Source organism: Haemaphysalis longicornis, unplaced genomic scaffold (genome assembly GCF_048455015.1).
Source record: "Haemaphysalis longicornis isolate Haplotype H1 unplaced genomic scaffold, Haemaphysalis longicornis Haplotype H1 scaffold_5, whole genome shotgun sequence".
NCBI classification, from domain to species: Eukaryota; Metazoa; Arthropoda; class Arachnida; order Ixodida; family Ixodidae; genus Haemaphysalis; species Haemaphysalis longicornis.
Window position 1 is genome coordinate 176398671 of NW_027526385.1, and position 25815 is coordinate 176424485.

Genomic DNA, 25815 nt, shown 5'->3' on the forward strand with positions numbered 1-25815 from the left:
CATTCGTTGGCGACTGGGAGACGTTATTTGGTATCGAAGGTGCAGCAGAGACGCCACAAGGGAAGACATGAAAAACGTTAATGAAAATTTGTTTATTCAAAAACAAGACGCTTTGGCCGCCCTTGCGCCGTCAATTTACAGGCAGTGCTTTCACTTTTGTCAGCAGAAGAATTTCATAGAGTAATAAGGATAGCGCCACGTCAGACAATAGAGTAACTTTCCGCCACGTCAGACAATAGACTAACAGTCACGTTAATTTGACTAACATTATCACGTTAATCGTTAAATCCTTGTAACGTAAGGTAAACACGAAACAAGATAGCTGTAACAGAACCATAGTTTTGATAGAAACAGTGCGGGGTCCCAATTGAAGATCACGTGTTTTCAATCCGACTGTTCCAACTGCGGTAACGGGGACTCCGCTTAACGCTGATGGGGAACCGGCAAAAACCGTCTCACACAACACATTGCAGGCGCCTCCATCACAAGTATAAAAAATACAACCTTGTCTTTCTTCAAAATTCACCTGTGCTTCGGGGGTAGAACACAGTAGAACTTAATATCTGGTTCCAATTAACGATTTATGACATCAAGCCTCTGGGAAATGTGGAAAAAAAGAGGTGCACTCACTAAAGTAATTGCTCCACGTCCACCCAAAACACAAACGCATTTATATTTTGAAGCCCGTCGCGGACGGTAACGTCAACGGTTCCGAAGAGGTCCCTTACATAATATGCTGGGGAGCACAAAATGAACGTGATAACCAAATGGCCAAGCAATGCGGCCAGGCAATAACAGCCCTTCGCGTCAGTTACACAGCTACATGCGCATTTGGCACGTGAGCGATCCTCGCCCCGCCGGACAGCACTTCTCAATCCCGTTCCACAGTGGGCGTGAAATCACTGCAACGAAAACTAAACGCGGCAATCTCGTTTTTCGCGCAGCAAAGTGTGCGAAGGCCGCCATATATAGTTCCACTGGAACATATTTTAACAAGAAATCATTTAAAGCCGTAACGATCACAATCTCACTTCGAACCCCGTAAAGGAACACAGATAGCCACCCTCGCGTAGCCTCCCAGCCTTCTTCGCAGCGCGAACAAAACTGTAGCAGGTAAGCAGTGAGATTGTGTAAGAACTGAACTATAGCATACAGCGGAACTAACGCCTTACTGAAAATGTTGGCGCAACAAATTTCTACAAAAAGGGAGTGAAGCACAGGCCCAGTTAGCAATGGGCGCCGAATACAAGTTTTTAAACCCTCCCAAAACGCGGGATGTCCGATGCTCCCGGGACCTCAAGGCTTGAGCTCCTAACAGCCGCCTTCAGCGCCGCGCCGGTTCGCAGCGACCAGGTCGCGTAGCTGCTTTATTCCAGGGCAACCAGTCGGCGACAATTCCCAGTGCAGTCTTGCCAGCTTCCTGAGCGCCGGCGTCACGCCCTTGAATTTCACGCGCCGGCGTTCCACGGCTTCGCCAGACAAGCGGCGAATCTCATCAGCGGCGCGTTCTGTCGCATCCAGGGCCTTGCCCCAAGTGTACAGCTCGTGTGCGCGCTGCCGTCGTTCCGGGTCTCCACATAAGTCTAGCAGACTGAGCGCGCTGTATGACTGGAATTCGAACCTTTCCTCCTGAAGGCTTGGGGGAGCAACCGCCGAGACATTGGCAGCCAACTGCGATGGCGTGCCCTCAGGTCGCACGCTCGTTGGATGTCGGCTTGCCGTCTCTGCTCTGTAGGGCTCCTCATCGAAGCGGCCACGCGGTTCGGGCGGAACATTGTCAGGAATACTTGCGCTATCGTCGTCGATGACGATCACTTCGGGAGCGGGGTCGAGAAGGCCTTCCGGGAATGTGAGATCTGAAGCAGAACGAGCTGTCTCCTGTTGGTCGACACGCTGTTGTGCTGTTTCTGGAGGGACACTTTCGCCAACTGCGGTTGAGAAACATGAATTCAACCAGTCTTCTATGCGGGAGCGTATCTCCTGGATGGCACCTGCAGGCACCGTATCGTTGGGTGGACAAGTTGTGACATCTGATCGAAGAGGGTACTCGGATGGTCGACGTGATGCGTCACTGACGCCTGCCTGTCTCGTTTCCACCACCTTCCGTTGTCGACATTTGGAGTGGGCAGGGTTCGGACGAGATGACGAAGGCACCTTATCGACGTCGGGTCGGATTTCGTCGTCTTCCACTTCGCAAAAATATTCCTCCGAAAAAAAAGGTTCGGCAAATATGTCTCGGTCGTCTTGCATATTGTACGTAGGTGCGTAGCTTGTTGTCGAGACGCCGCGAGTCGTCATTTGTGGTTGGGCAGGCCGTGATAGTGTTGCGGATGCAGGAACACCCCGCTTTTCTTGATTACATCCTGAATTAGATAGCCGTCCGCCTTTCTGGGCGCGAACACTACCCGTCTGTTGGATTCCATTGTCGGTGGGGCTGCCATCCCCACGAGCTATTCCTAACGTTTTCAGTGAACACATACCGCCTTCAGCCACCACGGTAGAAGAGTCAGGGCTCCTGATTACGGTAGTACGTTTTGCCAATAATTCGCACATTGGGTGTGCTTGTTTAGGATAGGAATCGTTAGCGGAGCTCAAATTTGCCGGCATTTCTTTCGCGCGGCTTTGTCTTATCCCTAAATCTTCTAAAGGCGCTGTCGTGGTAACCGTTGACGCAGCGCATTCAGGCGTTTGTAGCCGAATAGTTTTCTTCTGTCCAGATTCGCTGCTAGACGCTCTTCCACCTGCTTCTTCTAGATTGGCAGGTCGCGCAGCCACAGTCACCGTCCTGCGGCGAACCTCAGAATGCAGCGCTGCCTTGGCATCAGTAACACTCCCCCTCAAGGGTACTGCTCCTTCGTTTTGTTTTATCGAAGACCTGAGCTCCTTGTGGGAGTTATGTGTCTCAGCCGATGCGGAGTTCTGTTTCTCAGTAGAAGAGTCCATACCAGAACCGCATACAACATTGGTCCTTGGAATCTTCGCTTCGGCACCGAATCTAAAGGTAGCGTTTTCCGACCTAACGGGTGCTAGGTTCTTCAGCTTTTCCTCGCTGGTGCACGGCCGCGGCTTCGGCGCAACTTTGCCGTCTGGAACAGGATTATTTCTCTCCTGCACGGGAAGTTTCGCCACAGGTACAAACCGCGGGAAATTGCTTATTTCCTCTTCCCTGCGCGGCAACGCATTCTGCGATGTTGCGAATGCCGTAGCATCACTAGGGGAATCCAGAACAGGTCTGGAAGGTGACGTTTCACGAGCATTCGGCTTTTTCGCGACTTTCGCCCTCGCAGGCGCATAGCAATCTTCAGCAGACTGTTGCCGGTCTTTCCCAAGTGGGACCCCGTAAAAACCGTGGTATGCCGATTCGCACGCATCATTTGTAGTTTCCCGATCATCACAAGGGGAGTCCCATTCAGGACAACACCGTGCGTTGCCTGGCAATGACGGGCTACCGAGGGAGCCAAAGCCACGATCGCTTCGTTCATAAGGGGGGTAAAAGCACGGCCGCCGACAAGGTCCTTCAAGATTTGCCCCAGCATGCCGACCACCGCGAAAGAGTGCCCGAGGCGGTGTGGGCAGAAGCGCTGGTTCTCGGTGGAAGCGAAACCGCGGACTGTCGGGAAATCTCGCTGAGAATCGGAAGTCATCCGAGCCCGTGAAAGGCGGCCCCCCGCGACGGGGACCACGTGGACGCCAGCAAAACCTCTTGCAGCGTTCATTTCCACTTCCACGGCCAAAACCACCGCCGTAATCTCTTCGCAGCCCGTCGTCTTCACAGGCCCCAGCGAATGAGCTTCTCTGGAAATTACTGGCCCCATCGCCACCCAAGGCCCATTCGGGTGTCCGCCTCAAGGATTGGTCTGGAGCAGCCGCTGCAGAGTCACTTGAATGACGCCGACCCTGCGAAGAAGAAATAGCATTCAATGAGGGTTTTTGAAGCGCTTGCCTATTATTTCCTGTAACTGGGAATGTCGCACGCATGGAGTGTCACAAACTCAAACCACCGCGCATTGTAAATTGATTGTTTCAAAAAATTTATCATCACAACCCTACTTTAAAGGATCAACTTATCACTCCCCCCCCCCCCCCGTTACGTGTCGTCTCGAATTGACAATTTCAGCAAAGTTGGTCTACCATATGGTCGTACTGATGGAGGAGGAGGAATAAATGTTTATTCCACGAGCGCTGGTGCTACTGATGTGTATCATAAATCACTTATCCCAAAAACCAGTGTAGTATGAACCACCTCTTTCCAGCCATCACTGCCATCGTTGATGCCACTCTCTTCAAAGCAGCCCTTCACAACGCTCCTTGTTGAATCGCTCTTTTGTAATTTCTTCGTGATTTGTGTATGTATGCTGTTTTTGTAAAACAACTGCTGCTTATGTATGTATCTTACCACTCTTTTCTGTTATGCGCTACCTGCCTTGAAAGTATTTTCAATAAATTCAATTTCAGCAGGCGAACGTGTAAGCGCTCTTACGCTCTACTTAGGCCACTCTATGTCACTGGCCTCCAGGCGCGACGCTTAAGCCTAACAGGCTAGTTTCCCCGTTTCCACGTTGACTGTTTTTCTTGCCAATTCAGTTCTCATTCACATGTTCAGTTCCCACTGAACCAGTGATTGGGAAATATACTGGGCAGTTGAATGCAAAATGATTAAAAAGGGAGCTCTAGCTTGTTATGCACAACTCCCGGACTGTTTCAAAACCAACAAGCTGTCTCAACACCGAAGCCAAAAATCGAGGTGATTGCGGGACCTACTCTAGTAAATTTGACGTTTAACATTAAAAAAAAGCTATAGTGAATGGAGGGGGTGAGTTCTGAATGTTAAACGTGCAGGGTATATTAACTACCACACTTTAATCTCTCCGCATCAGCTTAACATTGCGGAACGCCATGGTGCTACAAGCCGACAACACTGCAATCGCCCTGGCAGTTGCCCAAACCCCAGCATCCACTATCATCACGGACTACCAAGCCGTGTACAGAAAGAATTTCCAGCATCCTTCAACGCCCACCTCGGAGAAGCATAACGACCGTCTCGGCCTTAGCCTCTCTGCGGAAACAAGGCACCGCACGCCTTAGCTCGAGATTTGGTCAGTGGAGCACCGCTACAAGAAGCGGAAAGGACAGGTTACATCCTTCTCACGTACAAGGTCATCACAGAGCATTACAGGCTAGGCCAAATGCGATACCTCCAGTCTCTGAGCAACTTTCGAGGCCCCAAGATACTCCTCTTCGTCAACTCCAGACCAATACGTACCCACACATTACGAGCTATACATCCCACCGTCTACGATCCCCTGTGCAGACACAACGGCTGTGCAGACACAACGGCCTCATAAACTTGCATGGCAACTTCAAATATGAGCTAGATTGCTTCGCATACGCCTTTGAAGCAAATGGTGTTCTTCCAGAAAAACGAAGAAAGGTTGAGAGCCCAGGTACGGAATACGTGGCTGGAGTACCTGTAAGGGGGGTGGAGCGAGCCAAACAAGGGAATACTCTGTTGCCATACATATGTGAAGTTACAGCCGTAGAGGTAGCCACACGACAGCAAAGTGCTTGCCTCCTTTGGCGTACATGTAAGGAGGGTCTGATCACTGCGGCTATAGCGCACAGAGTGCACGCGTTGGTCGCGACGGGACAAACCAAGGTGGGGCCACATGGTCCCCGACATTTCATCCCGGCAGTGGGCTAACGCTTGTGTGCTGTGCGAGCTTGACGCCACACAAAAATTTCAGGGTACAAAAATGACCGCCACGTGAAGCTTCATGTGACTGAATTTTCTCCCTTGGCGATTTTCATGTTCTCTTTCTGTGTCTTTCTTTCTCAGGCGAAGTGAAGTAATTCTCTCGCTTTCAAAATCATCTTGTTGTGGTAGCCCATTTCCAGTAACAGAGGGTTAGCACCTGCAGACAGGGGAAGTAGCTGCCTATTCAAATTAAGGACAACCTACATAACAATGCACAACGCTTTTTAGCATACCCCTTACAGGTATGGAGTGCTGCCTACTTTGGAAGTAACCATCATTGCGGATACCTGAGGCTAAAGAATATAGGTCAATAACGCTAGAAATGCTCTCAGGAACACAAACAACACTGCCTCACCAAAGGCCTGACCACCCTGGTGCAGTAGTTGGATTCCACTTCCTATGACTAAACAATGAAGGCTAGCCCCTCAGTCGCCAGCAGCTGTAGAGCACCTGACCATATCGGCGGCTAGGCTAGGGATACAGCAGAGGGTGCTAAGAATCTCTGGGCCCGGACAGGCCACCATTAGAATTTGACCCGGGAAACGTTCAACGCGCGCACTTTGTCTAGCGAGGGAGGCTTGGCTGTAGCACTGAGAAGCTCCAGGACATTAAGTGGGATATTATAGCGTTAAGCGACGTCAGAAGAACAGGAGAAGGCTTCATGGAGCTCACTAGCGGGCATATTCTGTGCTACCGAGGACATTACAAAAGCAAAAGCACAGGGCGGGATTCTTAATGCACAGAGGAAAGAAAGGAAGTCTTTAGAACTAATGAAAGGGTCCCAGTGGTTGTGATCAAGCTAAGGAAGCGACACACGCTAAAAATAGTAAAATCCTATGCGCCAGCAGCTCAATACAATTATCAGGCCGTAAAGTTTCTACGAGAACGTCTAATCATCTATAAACAAGGGAACACCATTCACGGTTGTAATGAGACGCAAAGGTAGGTAAGCAAATAGGAGAAAGGGCACTCAGAAACTTTGGAATAGGCAGTCGCAACAGTCGGGGAGACACTTGCGGAAAGAAATAACTTGCAGTTAATGAACACGTTCTTCTGAAAACGAAAAAATCGGAAATTGACAAGGAAAGGTCCAAACGGTAAAAAAATATTCCATTCCTTTTAAGTGACAACCTATGTATTGTGCAGGAAGTGAAAGTGCTCGGCAAAATTCGGGGCACCAATCATAGGACGGTAAGATGCAAAAAAGGCACAGTATCAAAGAAAAAGAAGCAAACTTGTGAAAAGTAAAAACAAAGAATGGAGTCAGAGCCACAATACGGGACTTTAAAAGAAAACTTCAAAACTACTTCGCGCTTTTAACCGGGGAGAACGAGGGTAGTGTAGACATGTCAAATGACAACCTAACAACGGCAATAAAAGAATCAGCAGCATCTGTGGGAGAAGTAGCCTGGAGAAAACAAACTGACAACTCAGAAAACGAAGGAACTGATTGCAAAACGTAAGAACATGAAAGGTTCGAGTACGGCAGATCAAGTTGAATTTGCAGAGCTTTCGAAATTAACAGAAATAAAACGAAACTACATTCGTATGTGCAACTCGGCCGTAATGAAGTAAACGCTGGATATAGGAGGAAGCTTAAGAGCAACTAAAAAGAAGCAATCCATTGTCAAAGACAGAACGTAAGCACTCACAGACGAGCAGGGTGACATTACACACAAGATGGACGAGATAATAAAAGTAGCTGAACCATTTTACACCAGGCTACACAGCAGCGACATTAGACCAAAGGAAACTATACTGAGCGTACGACCTTAGCTCGTGATGTCCCACTAGTAATCAAAGACGAATAGAAAACGCTTTCAAGGCCATGAAAAGAGGAGAAGCTCCAGGTGACGGCAGTATAACCGTAGATATTTTAGAGGGAGGAAATATTGTACTGGAAACACTTGCTGCACTATTTTTAAAATGAGCAAAGACTGTAAGCGTGCCCCTACCCGGGAAAAACGCATACATAAAGGGCCGGACACATGTCCGTCTTTGCAGCCGGTTTTCGGCGCCGGTAAACGTTCCGGAAACCGCTCCCCGCCGCCGTTTGGTGGAATTGGAGACACATGGTGCACGGGTGCCGTCGACGCGTCGGGCCGCTCAGCTCCGCCCCGTTCCGTCGTGCGTGCATGCAGCCTTTGGCAGCCCGCGCAAGGGCCGCATTGACGCCTGACGGAGTTCTCCTGGGTGCCCCGCGATGCTCGTGATTTCCTCTCGTAGGAGATTGTTGCTTTAAGTAATTAGGGCCAATTATATTCATTAATAGCGTAAATGGATATAATTGGCCAAGCGGAGTTTTGAGAAACTAAAATGTACTACAAAAATAGAAAAAATAAATAATCACAACAGTGAACTTACCAAAAAAATATGTCTTACATCTGCTCGAAAACGAAGACGTAACTGAAAAAAGCCGACAAAAGAACGTTGAAATTACGAAAAAAAATTGCGGAGACGAGCCAGTCATGTAACGCCCTGCAGTTCCACAACAATGCATAACTGGCGGAAGTAACGCATTTAATCGTTGTGATAGCGTAATGAAGGTAAATGGCAAAACACAATATCCCCCCCCCCCAAATACACAATATAACCATTTCGCAAAAATGAAGACGAAATTTAAAAAAATGCATCTTATGCATGTCCTCTCAAAAACGAAGACTCAACTAAAAAGGCCCGGAAAAGAACGACAACACGAATAAATAATCGCGCAAACGGACGAAACCAGCACTACGCCTGTCATCTGCGGAAAAACACACTATTGGTCAAGTGCTTAATCAATATAATGGTGTAATTTAGATCATTGGCGAAAGGAAACAAAATAAAAAATCAAAATAAAATACCCCAACGTATTAGGCTACTCATAGCCAAATCTGTCTCTAAAAAACTCAATGAATATTAGCGGCGTAAGAATGCTACGCATTATCGACAATTATGTGGATTTCTGCAAATGCTTTTCTCATTCAATGTGGCAAGAATATGGTTTCGATGGTTGTTCTTTTCACATGAAGTTGTTCTTTTCACATGAATCAGCCACGATAAAGGAAGCCTTCGCTGACTACACGGAGAAAAAAACACTGCAATGCCGACACTTCTCAGAGATGTTGCTCTTAATTTTACTTTATGCAGCGTGGTCTTTTGCAGTTACAAGGCAAGCGAAAGCGATACGGAGTTGTTTTTTGATCCCATATATTTGGTTCTGCTCGTACCAGAGATATCAGCAGATCGTTTTCGGCTATGCGGGCCGCCCTTGAGCTGCTCATGGCTGCGGCGCAGGAGAAAGCCACCTCGCGAAATCCAGGAGCGGAGACTCCACTTTGAAACCCGCGCGAAACGTCATAAATGACGCTTACGCGCCTCGTGCTGTTATTGGCTGCCGCCCCCTGCAGCGGCGGAAAATATCTAGCAGGTTTGACGCATGCGGAGACCCGGTGTTGGGTGCCAGGCGGGGGCCGTTCCGGCTACCGGAACGGGGAATCGCGTGCACAGACGCGTCCCTCCCCGCCCATGTGTTCCCCGCTTAATCCTGATTCACAAGGAGGGAGACACCAAAGACCTTAAGAACTACACACCCTTCAGCCTACTCTCAGCTGCATATAAGCTGTTCACTAAACTAACAGCTAACCACACAAGTGACAGCCTAGATTATCCACCCAGATGGCATCCTCAGTTTTGGAAAGGATACTCAGCAATGGATCACATCTATGTCGTCAACCAGAAAAATCCGCAGAGTATAACAACAATCGTTTTTACAAGGCATTCATAGAATATAACAACCGTGTGATTCAACAAGCACACGCAAGAGTGCTGGAGGCATTGGAAGACCAGGCATATTAGGAGAATGCATAAAACTCCTAGATGACATATATGAAGGCTGTAGGGCAAGATAATCCTTCACAAGCAAAGCGACAAATTCCCGGTCCGAAAGCGCGTGCGACAGGGAGATACAAACTCGCCAAAATTGTTCACAGCATGTATGGAGGGGGTATTTCGAAAGCATGACTGGGAAACACAGAATCACGGATAATCGGACAGTACTAGAGGAACTCGATGTTTGCAGACGACATATTCTAGCAAATTGAGTGGAGAACGCCTGCAAAAATATGCTTCAGCAACTATAATCATAAAACGTGGCGGTGAGGCTCAAACTGAATATCAATAAATACCAAGTAATAATAAATATACATGCTAAAAGCACCATGCTCAGCATATGTAACGAAACACTAGAACACAAATTATATATACCTCCGACATGTTGTCTATGCTGATACCAACCACGAAAAAGAAATCCGGCGCAGAATAGGTGTGGGCTCGTGTGCACTCTGTAAACACTTTCAAATAACGAACAGTCACCACCGTTTTTTACTGAAAAGAATATACAGACAATGCGTCCTGCCGGCGATGACATATGGAGCGGAAACTTGGCGCCATATTAAAGTAAACTTAAAGGGAAAGACAACCGATTTTTGTCGAGTATATATTCTCTATCCCAAATGAAAGGGCATCACTTAAAGCACCTTGACGAGAAACGGTTTTGCTGATAACGCTCTAGAACTTTTTAAATCGAATTTTTTGATCTACGGACCGTATGTGTCCCTCCAAAAACTAATGCTGGTAACCATGACATAGAGTAGCTCGGCAACATACTTTTGTCTGTATGCGAAATAAAAAACGATATTTAAAAACTGGTTCTCAGCTAAAAAAGTTTGAATCACAGGCTTTCCTGTTCCTTTATGTGGGTTTTTAATGCAACGGTCTATTTTGCACGAATGCGCCATCTGTTGGGATAGACGATAGGTAGAATCTGGCTTCACGTTGTGGAGGCGCGGGAAGTTCGATTCTCCCCAGGCGCGATGTTTTTTTTTTTTTAAGCTGCCGTTGGCGTATTTGGAAACTGGAATCAAATATTTTGGCAGAACAAACGCCCCTGACTCGGACAGAATCGTCAAAGCTCCTTCGCTGGGTCTGTTTACTGAACGCTGCCGTTGATTCTGGGCACGGTGGCTCAGTTAGCCACGCTGAGAGCAACCCAGCGGCGGCGGGTGGCGTGTCTTTAGAATTTTCAAAGTAATGTTTAGAAATACATATACTATTTAACCTTGTACAAATACTTGTGTTAAAAGGTTTCAATACGTAAATAAACGTTTCAGCAGTTACAGTAGCTGCTAGCTTTGCAGGTCACGTGACAGGGACACATATTGTAGTGTCAAGTTTCGACACTACGAACCGCCACCCTTCCGATTTCAGGAAGTTTGCTGCCAAATTAAAATTATTTCCGCCAGTTTGTTTAGAAATTGCTTGTGGTTACCGGGCTATATAAAACGCTGGCTTTCATATGAGCTAGAGAACATATACGCGACAGAAATCGGTTGTCTGTCCCTTTAAGTCGGCTCAACGGGCAATAGAAAGACGAATGATGGGAGTAACGCTAAGATAGATCGAGGAAACGAATTTCTTCGGTACGAGAACAAACTCGGATAGAGGATATCGTAGAATAAGAAGAAATGGATTTTGTCTGGAAATGACAACCGGCGGACAATTAGGGTACCACAGTGGATACCAAAAGGTGGGTCTACAAGAAGGGCAAGGCCAACAACAGGATGGAAAGATGAAAGGAAATTCGGAGGCAAATAACGAACCCGAGCAGCGCAGTACAGGAGCGGGTACTAAGTCCACTGAGATTACTTTCATGCTCAGCAAGGCCCGGGAGGCGTGAAATAAATTGCCCGGACGCTCAGACGCGAAAGGGAGAAAAGGAGGAGTGCGAGTGGGAAAGGCGAAGGGCGCTTGGCTTTTCCGCCGTTGTGCACACTCCCCGCGCTGTGGGACCGCCCTGCCGGCGTTGAATATCGCCGGAGAAGTGTGCGCTCTGCGCTAGCCTCTGCTCGGGCACTTTCGTGAAGCGACAAGTGTATCAATCGGCGTGTTTTATTTCGCTCTCTGAGACGGCCGCGCTTTGGATTTAACGCTTAATCCTTCGTATTGTAGCGAAGTTACGAGTGCTTCAACCATGCCTGTGTTGGATATTTCGCGTTCTCTTACGTGAAGCGGCAACTGTTTGGATACGCAGTGTGCGCTCTACTGTATCCTCTCCTCATGCTCTTACGTGAAGTGCTTCAACCGTGCCTCTGTGCGTGATTTCGCGTTCTCGGGTGTTGGCCGGCGCTGTAGATTTCGAAGTGCCTCAACCGTTCGCCAGTCGCCGCGTAGTTGGAGCGGCTGTTTCTCAAACGTAGATCTACCGTTCACCCTACATGTGATCGGCTCAACCTTTGGCCCAGAAATTGCATTTTGTGCCCCGATGTTTTTCTGTGATAGCGCAAACGACCATGTTGCTTTCGTTCTTTTTTTTTCTTCACTAGCGTTCCGTGCTGACGAAACGGCAGGTGTAACTCGCTAAAGTTTCGGCAGGCGCAATGATAACTGGCCTGAGTCTTTCAGTGATTTACTACTGCTCGGACGATTTCCTCAGTCAGACAGGATGACCCTTTGGTGTGCGCTTCTGTTGCTAAATGTGTTGTTCCAGGGTTCAAATCTCTTGTGACCCCCCACCCCCCTTTTTCTTTGTCGCTGGCGACCGCTTAGGAAAGTGTCTGGTGTGCAAATTCAGTGTACAGCTGACCAATTGCAAAGCGTGGGTGTTATTAAGCTTGTCACAGAGCCTTTGAAGTGATGACTATTGCATTCCTAATGACCAGTTTCCCAAAAGACGCTTCCAGAAGGAGCATATTTAAGCAGTTCTGCTCTCACTGTGTGAATTGCAAAACAGGTGAAAACAATGTGCTATGGTGGCTGTATTTGGCTTAAGAGTTAAGTGTACATTGCATGTGTTGCTGCGGACCAGCTTATTTATTTATTTATTTATGACATACTGCAGGCCCCACACAGGACCCAAGCAGGAATCAGTCAAATATAAACAAACCGACAACACAGGGTAAAATACAGTAACTTGTAAAAACATACTGTCTCAATTTTCAATATGTTCAATCCCATCAATGCTGCAGACAACAGATACAGGCAGATTATTCCAGTCGGATATGGTGTGTGGGAAGAAGGAAAATTTGAAGACGTTTGTCTGGCGCTGCAGCATTGAGGCATATATTGACACGGCTAAGACAGCAAAGATATTTAGATATGTCGATGATTACATGATTGTTACTAGGTCGGTGAAGCCAGAAGAAGTAAACCTTTTAGTCAAGACAGTTAAGAAAACATTTCTGGAGTGCTCTGACGGCTTGGAATTCACTCATGAATTACCAAATGATGGGTCCTTGCAGTTCCTTGATGCGTGTTTTAATTTCTGTGGAACACGCGTGTGTTGGGCGTAGTAGCCCCGGTCAAAAAAGGCAATTTTGGATTATCGTTCAGCGCATTCGAAGATAGTGAAAAGGGGTATTGGCGTTAGCTGTCTTCGCGGTGCCCTCGAGAAGTCTTGTCAGCACCAAGTCGCCGATAGTGTTCAGCACCAAGTTGCACGTTTGAAAGATGCCGGCTTCCCTCAGGAAGTAATAGCAGCAGTGGTTGAAAGCCTATTGCGTGACGTCAAGTCAGGGGCATGGCGTCAAGGGCGAGATGAACCTCGCAAAGAAAGGAGGCCTGTAGTCGTCCCTTACGTGCACAATTTCTCCAACCGCCTTAAAAAGGTGGCGGGGAAATGTGGTGTCGACGTTGTGTTCTCCGCCCCAGAAAAACTAGCACGAATGTGCTCTGCTGTGAATGGCAAGAAGAAGGGTAACCGAAGAAGAGGCATGCCACTCTGTTTGTTGGTTGCAAACAAGGTGTTGTATACGAAGTGCCTCTATCTGGTGGAAAATGCTATATTGGGCAGACTGCTAGGTGCATAAATGACAGGCTCTGGGAGCACCGTACAGCTGTTCAAGCGCTCGCTGCGGGGGGCCATTTAGCTGACCATTGCCGCCGCTGCGTTCCACACTGTGTTCCAATTTACGAGAAGACAGTAACATTGTGCTGTTTTAAGGACCAAGCCAGCCGTGAATTGTTTGAAGCGTGGTGCATCATGAAAGCCGGTGAAAAGTGTGTAAGCACGGCATCTATTAGTTCATCAAAAAAAGAAATAGATTATCTGGATGCGAACTTGCCACGTGCGTAACAAAATGCACCACTTGACCTTGTCTTTTTTCTTTGTGCTTTGAGCATGTTCACGCATGCGCCCTTCCTGTATATCTTTTGATGTGTGTAGTAAAAATTTCAGTTGATGTCTAGCGCTAGTCCTGTGTGGTCTCTACTTTTGTCCCGTCTTTACTGCGCTACTCACCTAGGAAAAGCTGCTGAATATGCATGCGCCATTGATCAAAGCATTTGAAAGCCGTCCTGCTTCGTGTTGATTGTGCTAATTTTCCTGTTTCCACTGGCTGCTTTATCTGTATGTCACTAGCTAGGTACAGTACTACAGTCTCTAGTGCACCCACATGCATGTATTTTTGTGGCTGTGTTTCTAGGCGAGGCAAAACATTCCCACGAAATCGACATTGCAAGAAAGCCTGGGATGAGGCATCATATTTTATATTTACTAGCTGATGTTTGTGTCTTTTAAAATGCTCATAACCAGGAAAAGTTCTTGCACACACTCATTTTAAACTTTCATAACCCTGCATCACTGTTTGCTTCAGAAGAACACTTCGACTAGTTCCACCAGTCTTGTCTTGCCATTCGCAATCAGTGATGCCACAAGTTGTCTGCAGAACAATGTACAGGGCAGCCGTGCCTGTTTTCACGACGCTTTGCGAATTTTCATGCACTAATAAAGTACTGCTGCTGCAAGTCGCATATTATTTGTATTCACAACACTGCAATTACCGATGCTGGCCAACTTGCTTTTGCACTTTAGTGTCTCTTTAGGCGTCTATAGTGTACCGTAAAACCATTAGGTCCCTCCTGGGCAGATGTACTGAACTATGCTCCTGTGCTATGTCACTTGTGCATCCCAGTAGATTTACTTCCTCATTCTCTTTTTAAGCATAGCAGCAATTTTTGAGGTGCAAAAAGTGTCGAAACATGAAAAAGTTCAGTGTAGTTTTTTGTGCTTAAAATGAGAGCTACTGTATTTACTCTCATAATGAACCCTCCCCCCACTTTTCTTGTTGAGAATTTACTTTTTTGTCACTGAATAAAAAATGCAGCGGGAATATGTCTTATTTTAAGCATGGTTGATGATGCTGTAGGCGATCACAGTAACGTGATATCGTGCTACAGTACGCGCAGAAATGCTAAAAATGCATTCCAAGAAAAAGAAATCTCATCCGCAGCCGGAGACGTGAGCGCGAATGCCGCGGCTTACAATTTAAAAATTGCGCGTTTGCGGTGCGCCACCTGTTGAATGCAAAACAAACCTTGCGCCATAAAAACGTTGCGGTGTGCGAAGTTCGAACAAAGCACCAAACGTACTCCGCACTGCTTCCCTGCTATTTGATGTTTAGGCTGGTTCTGCCGGCGTGCGAACAAAGCAGTAAACGTACTCCGCACTCCTCTGCTCTTGTTTAGGGCTCGTTCACGACGTTCACGGCACCAGCAGCATCAGTGGCGTAGAGTTTGCTGCAATTTTACGGTTTTTATCTAGTTCGATGACGAAGTAGCAGTTAATTTCTTCAGCCGTTGTGACATGTGCGGGCGCGACCAACCTTTCGAGTTAGACTTAAGGCACATTCCCACTGGCGATGCGCCTCGTCGCGCGACGAAAAGCGACGTCGCAAAGCGACGAGCCGGCCGTCGCTTTTCGGCGTTTTGCGACGGCGGAGCCGGTCGCTCTCGGTCCGAATTCCCTCGTCGCGCGACGGCCCTGCAAAACCGGTAAGCCAATCATGGCCGCGGCGTAGGCTGACGTAGCCGGAAACGAAACGTTTCTTTACATCCGGTATGCAAACGCTACGGGCGGGCGGGGGAGGACGAGCCGCCGCCTCCACCGCCGCTGGCTCGCTCGTTCAGGCTCTTGGCCCGCTATCGCTGTACCCGCCGGGTCGGGCCGGCAAGCAACTTCCCGTGTGCATCGGTTCTTTGGTCAGTGGCATCAGCGTACGCGTGCACTAATCAACGAATAGCGTGGAACTCATCAGTGTGGAGAAGCGTGTATGGATTGTAAAAGCAAGTAATCATCGTATAGAGCTAGGTGGACAGCGAGACGGTAGGTTGACTTGCAGCCTCATCGTTCTATCGGCGACTGGTAAACACGCGTAGAGTTCGGTGGCGTCAGAACTTTGCGCCTGTGAAAAGAAGCGACATTTGTGGGCCGTGATGCGGGTGTTGTGGCGTGAAAGCAAGCGTGGGCATTTCTTCGTGCAATAATATGTTGAAAAGAGCGTTCTTGAGTTTGTTATTTTCTGCTCCTCCCGCAACCCGCAAATGTTTTCGGCATTGCTCCAGGTTAGTAGCATGTCTTTTAGTTTGATTTCTACCTGCTTTTGTCGCGTAACATCATTTTCTTTGACTGCGAATGGTTGACGCACCAACGAGGTCGTACAAGTCGGGAAGCAGCTGCGCTGAACGTAGTCGCATCATCGCGCATCGCAAGTGGGAACACCACCTCAAGGCCTTATCGCGCGACGCGCGCCGTCGCGCGACGAGACAAATCGCCAGTGGGAATGTGCCTTTAGACTGCAAAGCCAGCGTCGATAACGTGGACGTGCTTCGTGCGGGGATGCGTACGCATGGCTGACTACTACGGCGAGGCAACCGTGCCGTGCGTCGTGGATCGTCGACTGGGAGCCCCCAACCCAACGAGGTACCATAGATGCTCTTCGGCAGTGTCTTTATTTATTGTGGCAAGGTCCTGGGAGGCGTTGCCAAATCACCCCCCTACCCGACCTGGTAAAATCAAGACAAACTGATCAGTTGCAGTTGCGAAGCTACACCAGCGAGTTTTTTTTTTTTTTTTTTTTGCTACGCATTTATTACAGTAGCGGTGGCTTAAAAATCTGGTTACTACTGATCACACTTGCTTCCGTCACGCTGAACAACGCCACGGGTCAATCATCGATGCCGCCGTCTTTCACGCTCAATTTCAAAGGGAAGAACAGCTGAACTTCGTCGTTGTATGTTCTCTTGGCCGAGGTGAAAGAACATATAGCTTAAATTACATTACATTGAGTTGGGCTGGGATTTTTTGACCACGATTTGAAGCACCCGTGCAAAAACAATCCGCATTTCACTTCATGTTCAAATTTATTTATTTTTCCTTACGTAAGATTAAACAATATCAGAATAATGGGTAATGTAATTCTAATTCACAAACAAATAACGCTTCATAGTATGGTCCGAGCAAAAAGAGTCAAGCATGTGTGTCATGCTTTTAACATTTTCACATATGAATGATTTTTAGGCAATTATTTCCTGCCCCCTTCGGTCTATAAAGGGGCACCCCTTGCTGAGGAGGAAAAAAAGACCAACTGAAAATGCTTTAAAAGAGGCTTTAAACGTGTCGTGTTATTACGTGTTCAGTGGATTTAAACGTAACCGAAATGTGGGAAACATATAACTGTCCTATTTTGGAGAGAATTGTGTTATATGCAAGAGCATAACATGCAACTGTTCCGCTTCGATTTCGTGAGCGATTGAGCAAGTTTTTTGTTTTTTTTGCTTGGTACCAACACAAATTTTCCTAAAACGCCATTTTTCATACATGGGAAAATTAAGTGAAAGGCGAGTGCTAAACCTGTACAATTTCTTATTCCGCGAAGTAGATCAGAACATGACTTGGAGGCACATCTTTAATACAGTATGCGCATCACCTTGGAACTTCAGCATTTCTTAGTTGTCTGATTGTGAAACTTGTCAGATGAAGTGGGTAATTGAAGTAAAAAAAACATTTGCAGGTTACAGATTGCATATCTGGTTCTCAATAATATTCTCACAACTAAAATAATTCATAATATTACCGTTTAACACGTTTGTGTTTCATAAAATTGTAATTTAAGTAAAAAAATATATTGCAGGTTATGTATATCAAGCTTTAAATAATATTTTGAGAATTGAGATAATTTGTGATATTCTCTTTTTACAGGTTTGTGTTCCACAAGGAGTGAAGGTGTCAGCACAGAAGCTTGAACGAAACTGCCGGAAAGCATTCTACTACTGCTAAGCATTTGTAGATGTCAAAATTAGGAAGTCACAAAAGCAACTCAGCAGAACGACCCATTCCTCAACTGGCCAGTCTCGCCGACTGCTGTCATCAAGCTGCATGAGGTGCTCAACCACGAGCTCGACTGCGCCGATGGGCTTCGCCTTCTAAAACCCACATCGGACAAAAGTGCCGCATTCTTCCGCTACTTTCAAGATGATACGACCCCAGCAGCCGCACTAGCTCCTCATAAAACGAAGCTGGCAAGGCAGGAGGACGGTGAGGGCCTGCTCGCTAGCACCACTGTAAATCCCCCAGTCAGCACCGTCTACCACTGGTTCTGCGGGTGGCGGAGAGGGCAGTATGGCGACGAAGGAGTGAGCCCCCTCACTAAGCTGGACAGAAGAGCACCAAATCACGTTGAACCTTGTAAGTAGCTATGTACCCCAGCACACTCCATATATTGCTACTTTTATGTGACCTGTGCCAACGTTTATGCAAACATGGTATCTCTCTCAGTTTAATTTTCAGCTTCAAGCAAGCTATCATGCAGTGTAGACGGAAAGGTATCGCAGAAACTCTGTTCTGCAGTGTTGAATTCTCTAATTCGGGAGAAAGGCAGCGATGAGCACATGCACAGCCACGGCGCACTTAACTAGACTTGTCTGATGCACCTGTCCTAATGAAGATGGCACAGCCTGACTGTGAAAGCCTGTGCTTGTAAAACTACTTTTAAATTATGGCCCAGACGTTCATATGTCTCAGTACATACCTTCGCTCTACTATTTTTGTTCCACTTAGAAGGAATAAATGGGCGTGTGGTATTCGCCACAACAGTGCAGCTCATAATACATCTTTATACGTGGCACAGCTAACAGCAGCCTGGCGTGGGAGCAATGCGCAATTTGAATCAAATTCAATGTGAAGTGAATTTTCACTATTCACATTTGAAAATAATTCATTTGCAGTAATCTTTTGCCATTTACATTCGAATATATGTACTTCGCGGTTGGTTTCTACTATTCGTATTTGAGAATATTCGATCTGATTCACAGTCAGTTTTCACTATTCCTAACTGTTCACAGCATGTCTGGAGGGGGCATTCAGGAAGCTTGACTGGGAAAGCAAACACAGGACAACTCCCAAGAAGCCAGCACCAGCACACCCACAGGGCAAGGCCAACCGGTGGCAGCAGAGCCTGAACAGCAGCAGCTGCCTATGGATACCGAGCCACAGCTGGAGGCCCAGGGCTCAACTGGAAGCAGTCACCAACGTGAGGTGTTGAGGTGTGGCTTGTGCTCGTGCATTTATTTTAGCAAAGCCTTATAATTGTGACCATTACTCCAGTTACTGGACACCTTGGTAGCAACTAGACACCTGAACAAGATCTGTTTCTCAGCAACACACTCCACTTTTGGAAAGAGCTACCTATTTTATAACCACGTGCATGCATTTTTTCAGGGGTCTCTTGTAGTAAAATTTATTTTTACGAAGGTACAATTGCAGGAGCTAAGTAGAAGAAGGCTACAGGATGCCAAAAAAGACACTCCAAAAATTAAGGCAATCCAACATGACTGCGTAGCATCATAGCAGAAGCAAGACGAACAAGTTTTTACAATGCATGTAAAGGGGAGCAAGAATGAAGTAGTATTCATATGTCACAGCTAGTGTGAAATTTTGTATGCTGGCTGTCGTATGTCTTCCGAGGACCTTTCTGACATAGGGAGGGTGCTAAGAGGAGGAGGAATAAACTTTCATTAAACAGCACTGTGCTGGTGTTAGGGGCCCCCACCAGGTGGGACAGTCTTCAGCCCAGCTTAAAAGAAGAAGTGTTAAACAGACTCTGCCAGGATCCAATCTCATACCATTAGATACATAGTCAGTTGCACAGTGCAAGTTTTTGAGATGTAAAATTTTACATTCTGGTCTTAATGTTTTTTCTGTGTGTTTCCCTGAATAGTCCTTGTATGCCACTAAGGCCCTGTGAATAAAAAGGTGCCTTGCGAAAGCGCTAGGTCAGGGGCTCTCAAGTAAGGCTTTGAGGAACCCTGGAATTTTGAAGAGGCGTTGCTTGGGTTCTGTGAGACTAAAGTGGCTATGGTGTCGTGCTGCTGAGCCCAAGGACATGGGTTCGATACCGGCTGCGGTAGCAATTTTCCTGACAGAAGTGAAAAGCGAAAGCGTCTGTGTGTCGAGATTTCGGCGCACGTTAACTCTTCCTAGCTGTTCCTAGGTGACCAAAATTAAACCCCAGCTGTCTCCACTACAGCGCGCCTCATAAGCAAGGTGTAGTTTCGGTACTTTAAACCTCGCAGTCAATCAATCAATCAGTCATTATTATGTAACTGAACATGGCACTAAACAAAGCTTTTTCTTGTGTTTTATTTTAGTTCAATGAATGCATTAAAGGGACGGACAACCGATTTTTGTCGCGTATATGTTCTCTAGCTCATATGAAAGCCAGCGTTTTATATAGCCCGATAACCACAAGCAATCTCTAAACAAACTGGCGGAAATAATTTTAATTAGGCAGCAAACTTCCTGAAATCGGAAGGGTGGCGGTTCGTAGTGTCGAAACTTGACACTACAATATGTGTCCCTGTCACGTGACCTGCAAACCTAGCAGCTACTGTAACTGCTGAAGCGTTTATTTGCGTATTGAAAACCTTTTAAAACATATATTTGTACATGGTTAAATTGCATATGTATTTCTAAACATTATTCTGAAATTTTTAAAGACACGCCGCCCGCCGTCGCTGGGTGCCTCTCAGCATGCCTCTAGTGTGGCTAACTGAGCCTCCATGCCCAGAATCAACGGCAGCGTTCAGTAAACAGACCCAGCGAAGGAGCTTTGACGATTCTGCCTGACTCAGGGGCGTTTGTTCTGTCAAAATATGATTTCAGTTTCCAAATATGCCAACGGCAGCTCAAAAAAAAAAAAGAAATGTCGCGCCCGGGGAGAATTGAACTTCCCGCCTTCACAACGTGAAGCCAGATTCTACCTATCGTCTATCCCAACAGATGGCGCGTTCGTACAAAATAGACCGTTGCATTAAAAAAAACACATAAAGGAGCAGGAAAGCCTGCCATTCAAACTTTATTAGCTGGGAACAAGTTTTTAAATATCGTTCTTTATTTCGCATACAAATAAAAGTATGTTGCCCAGCTACTCTATGTCATGGTTGCCAGCATTAGTTTTGGAGGGACACATACGGCTCGTAGATAAAAAAATTCGATTTAAAAAGTTCTAGGGCATTATCAGCAAAACCGTTTCTCGTCAAGGTGCTTTAAGTGATGCCCTCTCATTTGGGATAGAGAATATATACTTGACAAAAATCGGTTGTCTGTCCCTTTAATGTTTGTGAAACTAATCTGTAAATACCTGCGTAGTATTCTCTGGTCCAAACTGGTTATCTAAGCTTGGCAGGGGAAGGTGAGTTCTGTGAACATTTTTCTGTCCTAATGGGTTTCCCGGTAGGCCCATAGTTGAATACCTACGGAACACCCTTATTACTTCAGCAGTGCAAAGAAGACAATAGTAAAGATAGGAGATGCAACAAATTTTGAGTAAATCTGTGGTATATCCTGAACAAATTTTACGTAGGACACTGCGGAGCTGCAGAAGATCTACGAGGAGTGGTGGCGCCAGCCTTCCCTAGCTGCTGGCAACCCATATTATGCCACTGCCCTTCAGCAGCTGCTGCGGCAGATGTACAAGATCAGAAAGGAGCCCCAGGAAGGAGCCTGCCCATGAAGGCAGGCTTCACCAGCGCCCGGAGGTGCGGCTGTACCGTCAAGGTCCAGCCCACAAGCATTGCCAGGCGTCGCCCTGGGGTCAACCGGGGACCAGGTAGAGTGCCTGCTGGCCAAGAGCTCGGCTAGCAAGAAGGTCAAGCGGTCCTCACGCCCTGAACCTCAGCGTCAGAGATGGGGTGCCGCACGCCAAAGCTCTCGGACTACAGAAGGGACAGAAGGCACCTAATACGGTGCCCCTTGTGTGGGCCTCTTCATTTAGGGTTATGTTTTCTCCGGAGGTGTGTGAATGGCACTACAAGTCGTAAATGAATAGTGAAAACTCACGGGAAATCAAATCCAATATTTTGAAATGCACATGTCTCAGCATTAAAGGCCAACTGCACTCAAATTTTTCTTTGTCCAAATAAGCAGTCTAAGCTCTTAAAATCACCTTGGCGAAATCCTGAGCTTCGCAAGCACACTGCACACTAGGTACCATCGTTCAAAGTAGCTCCATGCAGACGACGTTTGCACCTGGCGGAGAGTTGCCGAAACAAGTTCCGAGCAGCCTGTGACGGAGGTTGGGGAACCTGTCCCGTGAAGCTCGCATTTCTCCGGCGACTTGCAGGGCGCTCCGCCAGGTGCAGGGATGTGCTCGCCCGGGGTTTCTCTGCTACACCAGCGCGCTGTACCGCCGTCGCCATCACATGTTTAAACTAACCGCATAGGCAGGCGTATCCGCCATTTTTTTTTTCAATGTAAAAAAAAAAGAAAGATGAGAAGCCTACAAACTATTCACGCCCTTGCGAATGTCTTGGTGTTAGCAAACCTTTTTACTTAAAAATAAAATTTTTACTCAAAGATAAAAATAGCGCGAAATGAGCACATGCCTTACATTTCTCATTCCTATTGCATTTACCACAGAAAAAAAAAGATATTTTATAACTTTTTGGCCGCTTGCATCCCGCGTCCAATATGGGCCATATTTGGGCTGGCCCAACGCCACCTCCATCCTTTAGACCTTTTCAAAAGTTTGACGACCTAAATAGAGTTGTTGTACACGCGGCTATAAACGCTTGTGTGACTTTTGCCTCACTCGCTAAGTGAGCCAAAATCAGCCTTTCTCTAAGTAACAAATACATCAGCACAAATATCGGCCGTCGTCTTCGTCAAGTGCGAAAACTAAGGAAACTTCTCCTCTCCTAAATAATAGACTAGATTTTTAAAAGTTCAATTCCCAAGTGAAGTATTTACTTTGAGCGTTAGATTTAGTTTATTTGAAAGTAAAATGTTTTCAGCAGCACCTGTCTCTGGTTAAAGTAGAAAACAGTGGCAGATAGGAAATGTTTTCGTGCTTTAGTGCATCATTTAGCTGTGGAAGCTGGCTTATCGTTTTAGATCCGTTTTATAATTCGTTTCCCGATGGGCAGCAAGGCAAAAAATACTGGGTTGATATCCACGAGGCTGTTTGCACATAATGTATGGTAAAAATAGTGATCGATCGCAGCCCGCGTGCTGTTTGTTCCCTTCAAAGAGAGAGACGTGATAGCTGAAGCATCGGCTATAACAAAAGCTCCTTTTCGAAATCGTACGGGCAAGTAGCGTTGTAAATCAGGGTCCGCTGTTTTAGTAAAATATGCTGTTGGGCTAGTTGGTTCATTGCTTAAGGAAAATCGAGCGCTACAAACGAGGACAGAAAAAACGAAGAACGACGAGACAGATGCGCTACTAACAACTGATTTATTCCAAGGAAAGACAGCGATATAAGTAGCTTGTCTACAAGCGCACAAACATACACAAAGGATAATAGATCTGAAAAAGATACTATGAAAACAAAATAGCCACAGCTGAAGACAACAATCACACCTTTTTATCGCATGTTGTCTAGGATCCGGTACTCCTTCGAAAACAGGGATAGCGATGCTTCACTGATACAGCCTGCGCTGTTTTTTTTGGGGATAAAATACGCTTCGCGCCGTTCTTGCGCCACGGTGTCACGACTCTTTCCGATAATGATTGTCTCTGTCAGTCTCGGAAGGCATCCTTTGCCACACTCGCGGCAGTGATGAGGCAAATGCGACCCGGTGCCATTCTTCATGGAAAGATCATGTTCCCTGAGGCGGTCATTTACGCATCGGCTGGTTTGTCTGATGTACACCTTACCGCAGAAGCAGTCATCGAAGTATGTCAGGAACACCTTGGGTATCGGCTAAAATAATTCCAATGCCTTGTTTTAAATTGCTTCCATTGTAATATTTGCAGTCGTGACTGAAATAGATGCCCCCATAGCGGTACCGAAAACTTGCCTGTATAATTCGCTTTTGTGCGAGAAGCAAGTGTTAGACAGGCAAAACCGTAGCAAGGTGCAGAGCTCAGTGACATCGAACGGCGTGCGATACACTAATGTCATGTCCTTGTGGAGGAACTGCCTGGAAGTGGAGCCCTTGCTCGTGTCTTCAGAAAACGTGGTGTGCAGATCGCGCATGTGCAAGCAAGCAAGCTCACGGGTGACTTGCTTAACATAAAGGATCCTCCCTCGGCAACGTTTCCCTGGTGTGGTCTACAAAATCCCATGCGCCGACTGCGAATCGGTATACATTGGTGAAAGCGGAAATTTCTGCCGGCGTCTTAAACAGCACAAAAATGACGTCACCAAGGGCCACACCGTGACGAATGCACTTGCAGAGCATGCCGAGAAGATGGGCCACAAGATAGAGTGGGACCACGCGCGCATCATAGCCACGGAGTGGAGTGGATAAACTTTATTAAGACGAGCTTCAGGTGCCCGCCAGGTGGGGGGCCTCCTGTAGTCTGGGAAGCCCTGGTCCGCGCTGGCTGCCCTAGCCCTCTACACCAGGATACGCTGGACTGAGAGGTCGGAGCTGGCCAGCTGGTCCGCCCACTGCTCGTACGTTGGGTGAGGATTTGGGGACATACTCCCATACCATGTGGTACAGGGTGCCTGGTTGGGGACACAAATTACACGTTGAGTAGTAGAGGGAGGGGTACATGGCATGGAGGAAAGGCAGTCGCCTGTGCTCTGTATAAATGGGGATGTGGTGGCGGGAAGCGTCGTCGTTCGTGGCGGTAATGGGCGCGGATGTCTGCGTATGAATTCAGAGTAGCGGGCTTGGGAGAGCGAAGGGGCTGCGTGACTTCGCCTTCTTGAGAAATAGCCCGGTGTGTATGAACGCGGGCAGCGGCGTGTGCCGCCTCGTTCCCCTCGAAGGACTCATGTCCGGGGGTCAGATGATGTGCATTTCCGGGAGCTGGTGCACACTTTGCAGAATTTTTAAGGCCGTGGGTGTTATTCGACCTAGCAGGAAGTTGCGGCAGGCGGATTATAGTGAAGTAGTCGTTTCCAGTGGTGGCGGCTAGAGCGATGGCAAGTCCTTCTGCTGCCTCAATAGATGTCGTGTGTAGTGTAGCGGCCGTCAGTTCTGCACTGTTGGCTCCGGTGACACTCACGGCATGTTCCGGTTGTTGGTGGTATGGAGAGGCATCCATGTAACGAGTACAGGGAGAGTTGGGGAAGCGTTTTCTAAGGGCTCGTATCCGGGCTTCTCGGCGTGCCTTGTTATAGATGGGGTGCATATTTCTGGGAATGGGTGCGATTGTGATGTACTGTCGGATGGTTAGAGGGATGCGTTGCCTCTGTTCGCATTTTGGGGGAGGCCTGTAGCCGAGCCGGGTAAGTGTAGCCCTGCCGGTTGGCATGAGCTTAAGTCGCGTGAATTGGGAGATGCGATGAGCTTCTTCCAGTTCCTCCCATGTATTATGGACGCCGAGCTGTAGAAGTTTTCTTGTTGCTATTTTTGGAGGCAGTCCAAGGGCGGCCTCGTAGGCCTGGCGTATGGCGATGTTTAGCTTTTCTTTCTCTGCGGGTTTCAGGGCCAAATACGGTGGCGCAACCTGGCTAATAAGGAGGGCGTGAATGATGCGCAGGGTGTCAGCTTCTTGTAGCCCAAGTCGCTGATGGGAGATCCTGCGGATGAGGTGAATGAGCTGGTCAAGAGTCCGTTGCAAGGGAAGGATTGTCTGAGCGCCTGAGCCATCTTTTGGTATGGTGAGGCCTAATATGCGTAGGAGTGGGACATTGGGGACGCGTTGCTCATTAATGGTAAGTTCTGGATCTGGTATGGGATCTGGACGCTTCTTATATGTCCTTTTGCACAGGGTTAGAAGGGCAGATGTTTCGGGGGCACAATTGAGTCCTCGGGCTTTCAGGTATTGTTGGGTGACCTGAATGGCTGCT

General features: G+C 47.3%; 1 protein-coding gene and 1 long non-coding RNA gene across 2 annotated transcripts in view; one reads left to right on the top strand and one right to left on the bottom strand.

The window, feature by feature from the left end:
- Window positions 1–674: 674 nt before the first annotated feature.
- LOC144139524 (uncharacterized) overlaps window positions 675–25815 on the bottom strand; it is a 49679-nt gene continuing 24538 nt past the window's right edge. Inside the window, exon 2 of the mRNA XM_077671838.1 lies at window positions 675–3897. Within this exon, the coding sequence (XP_077527964.1) occupies window positions 1312–3897 (2586 nt within the window). The 3' untranslated portion in view covers window positions 675–1311. The remainder of the gene's footprint in view (window positions 3898–25815) is intronic.
- On the top strand, window positions 16401–22298 carry LOC144139523 (uncharacterized). Its single transcript, XR_013316245.1, has 3 exons — window positions 16401–16490; window positions 17769–19111; window positions 21430–22298. It is a non-coding gene; the product is annotated as an uncharacterized LOC144139523 (long non-coding RNA).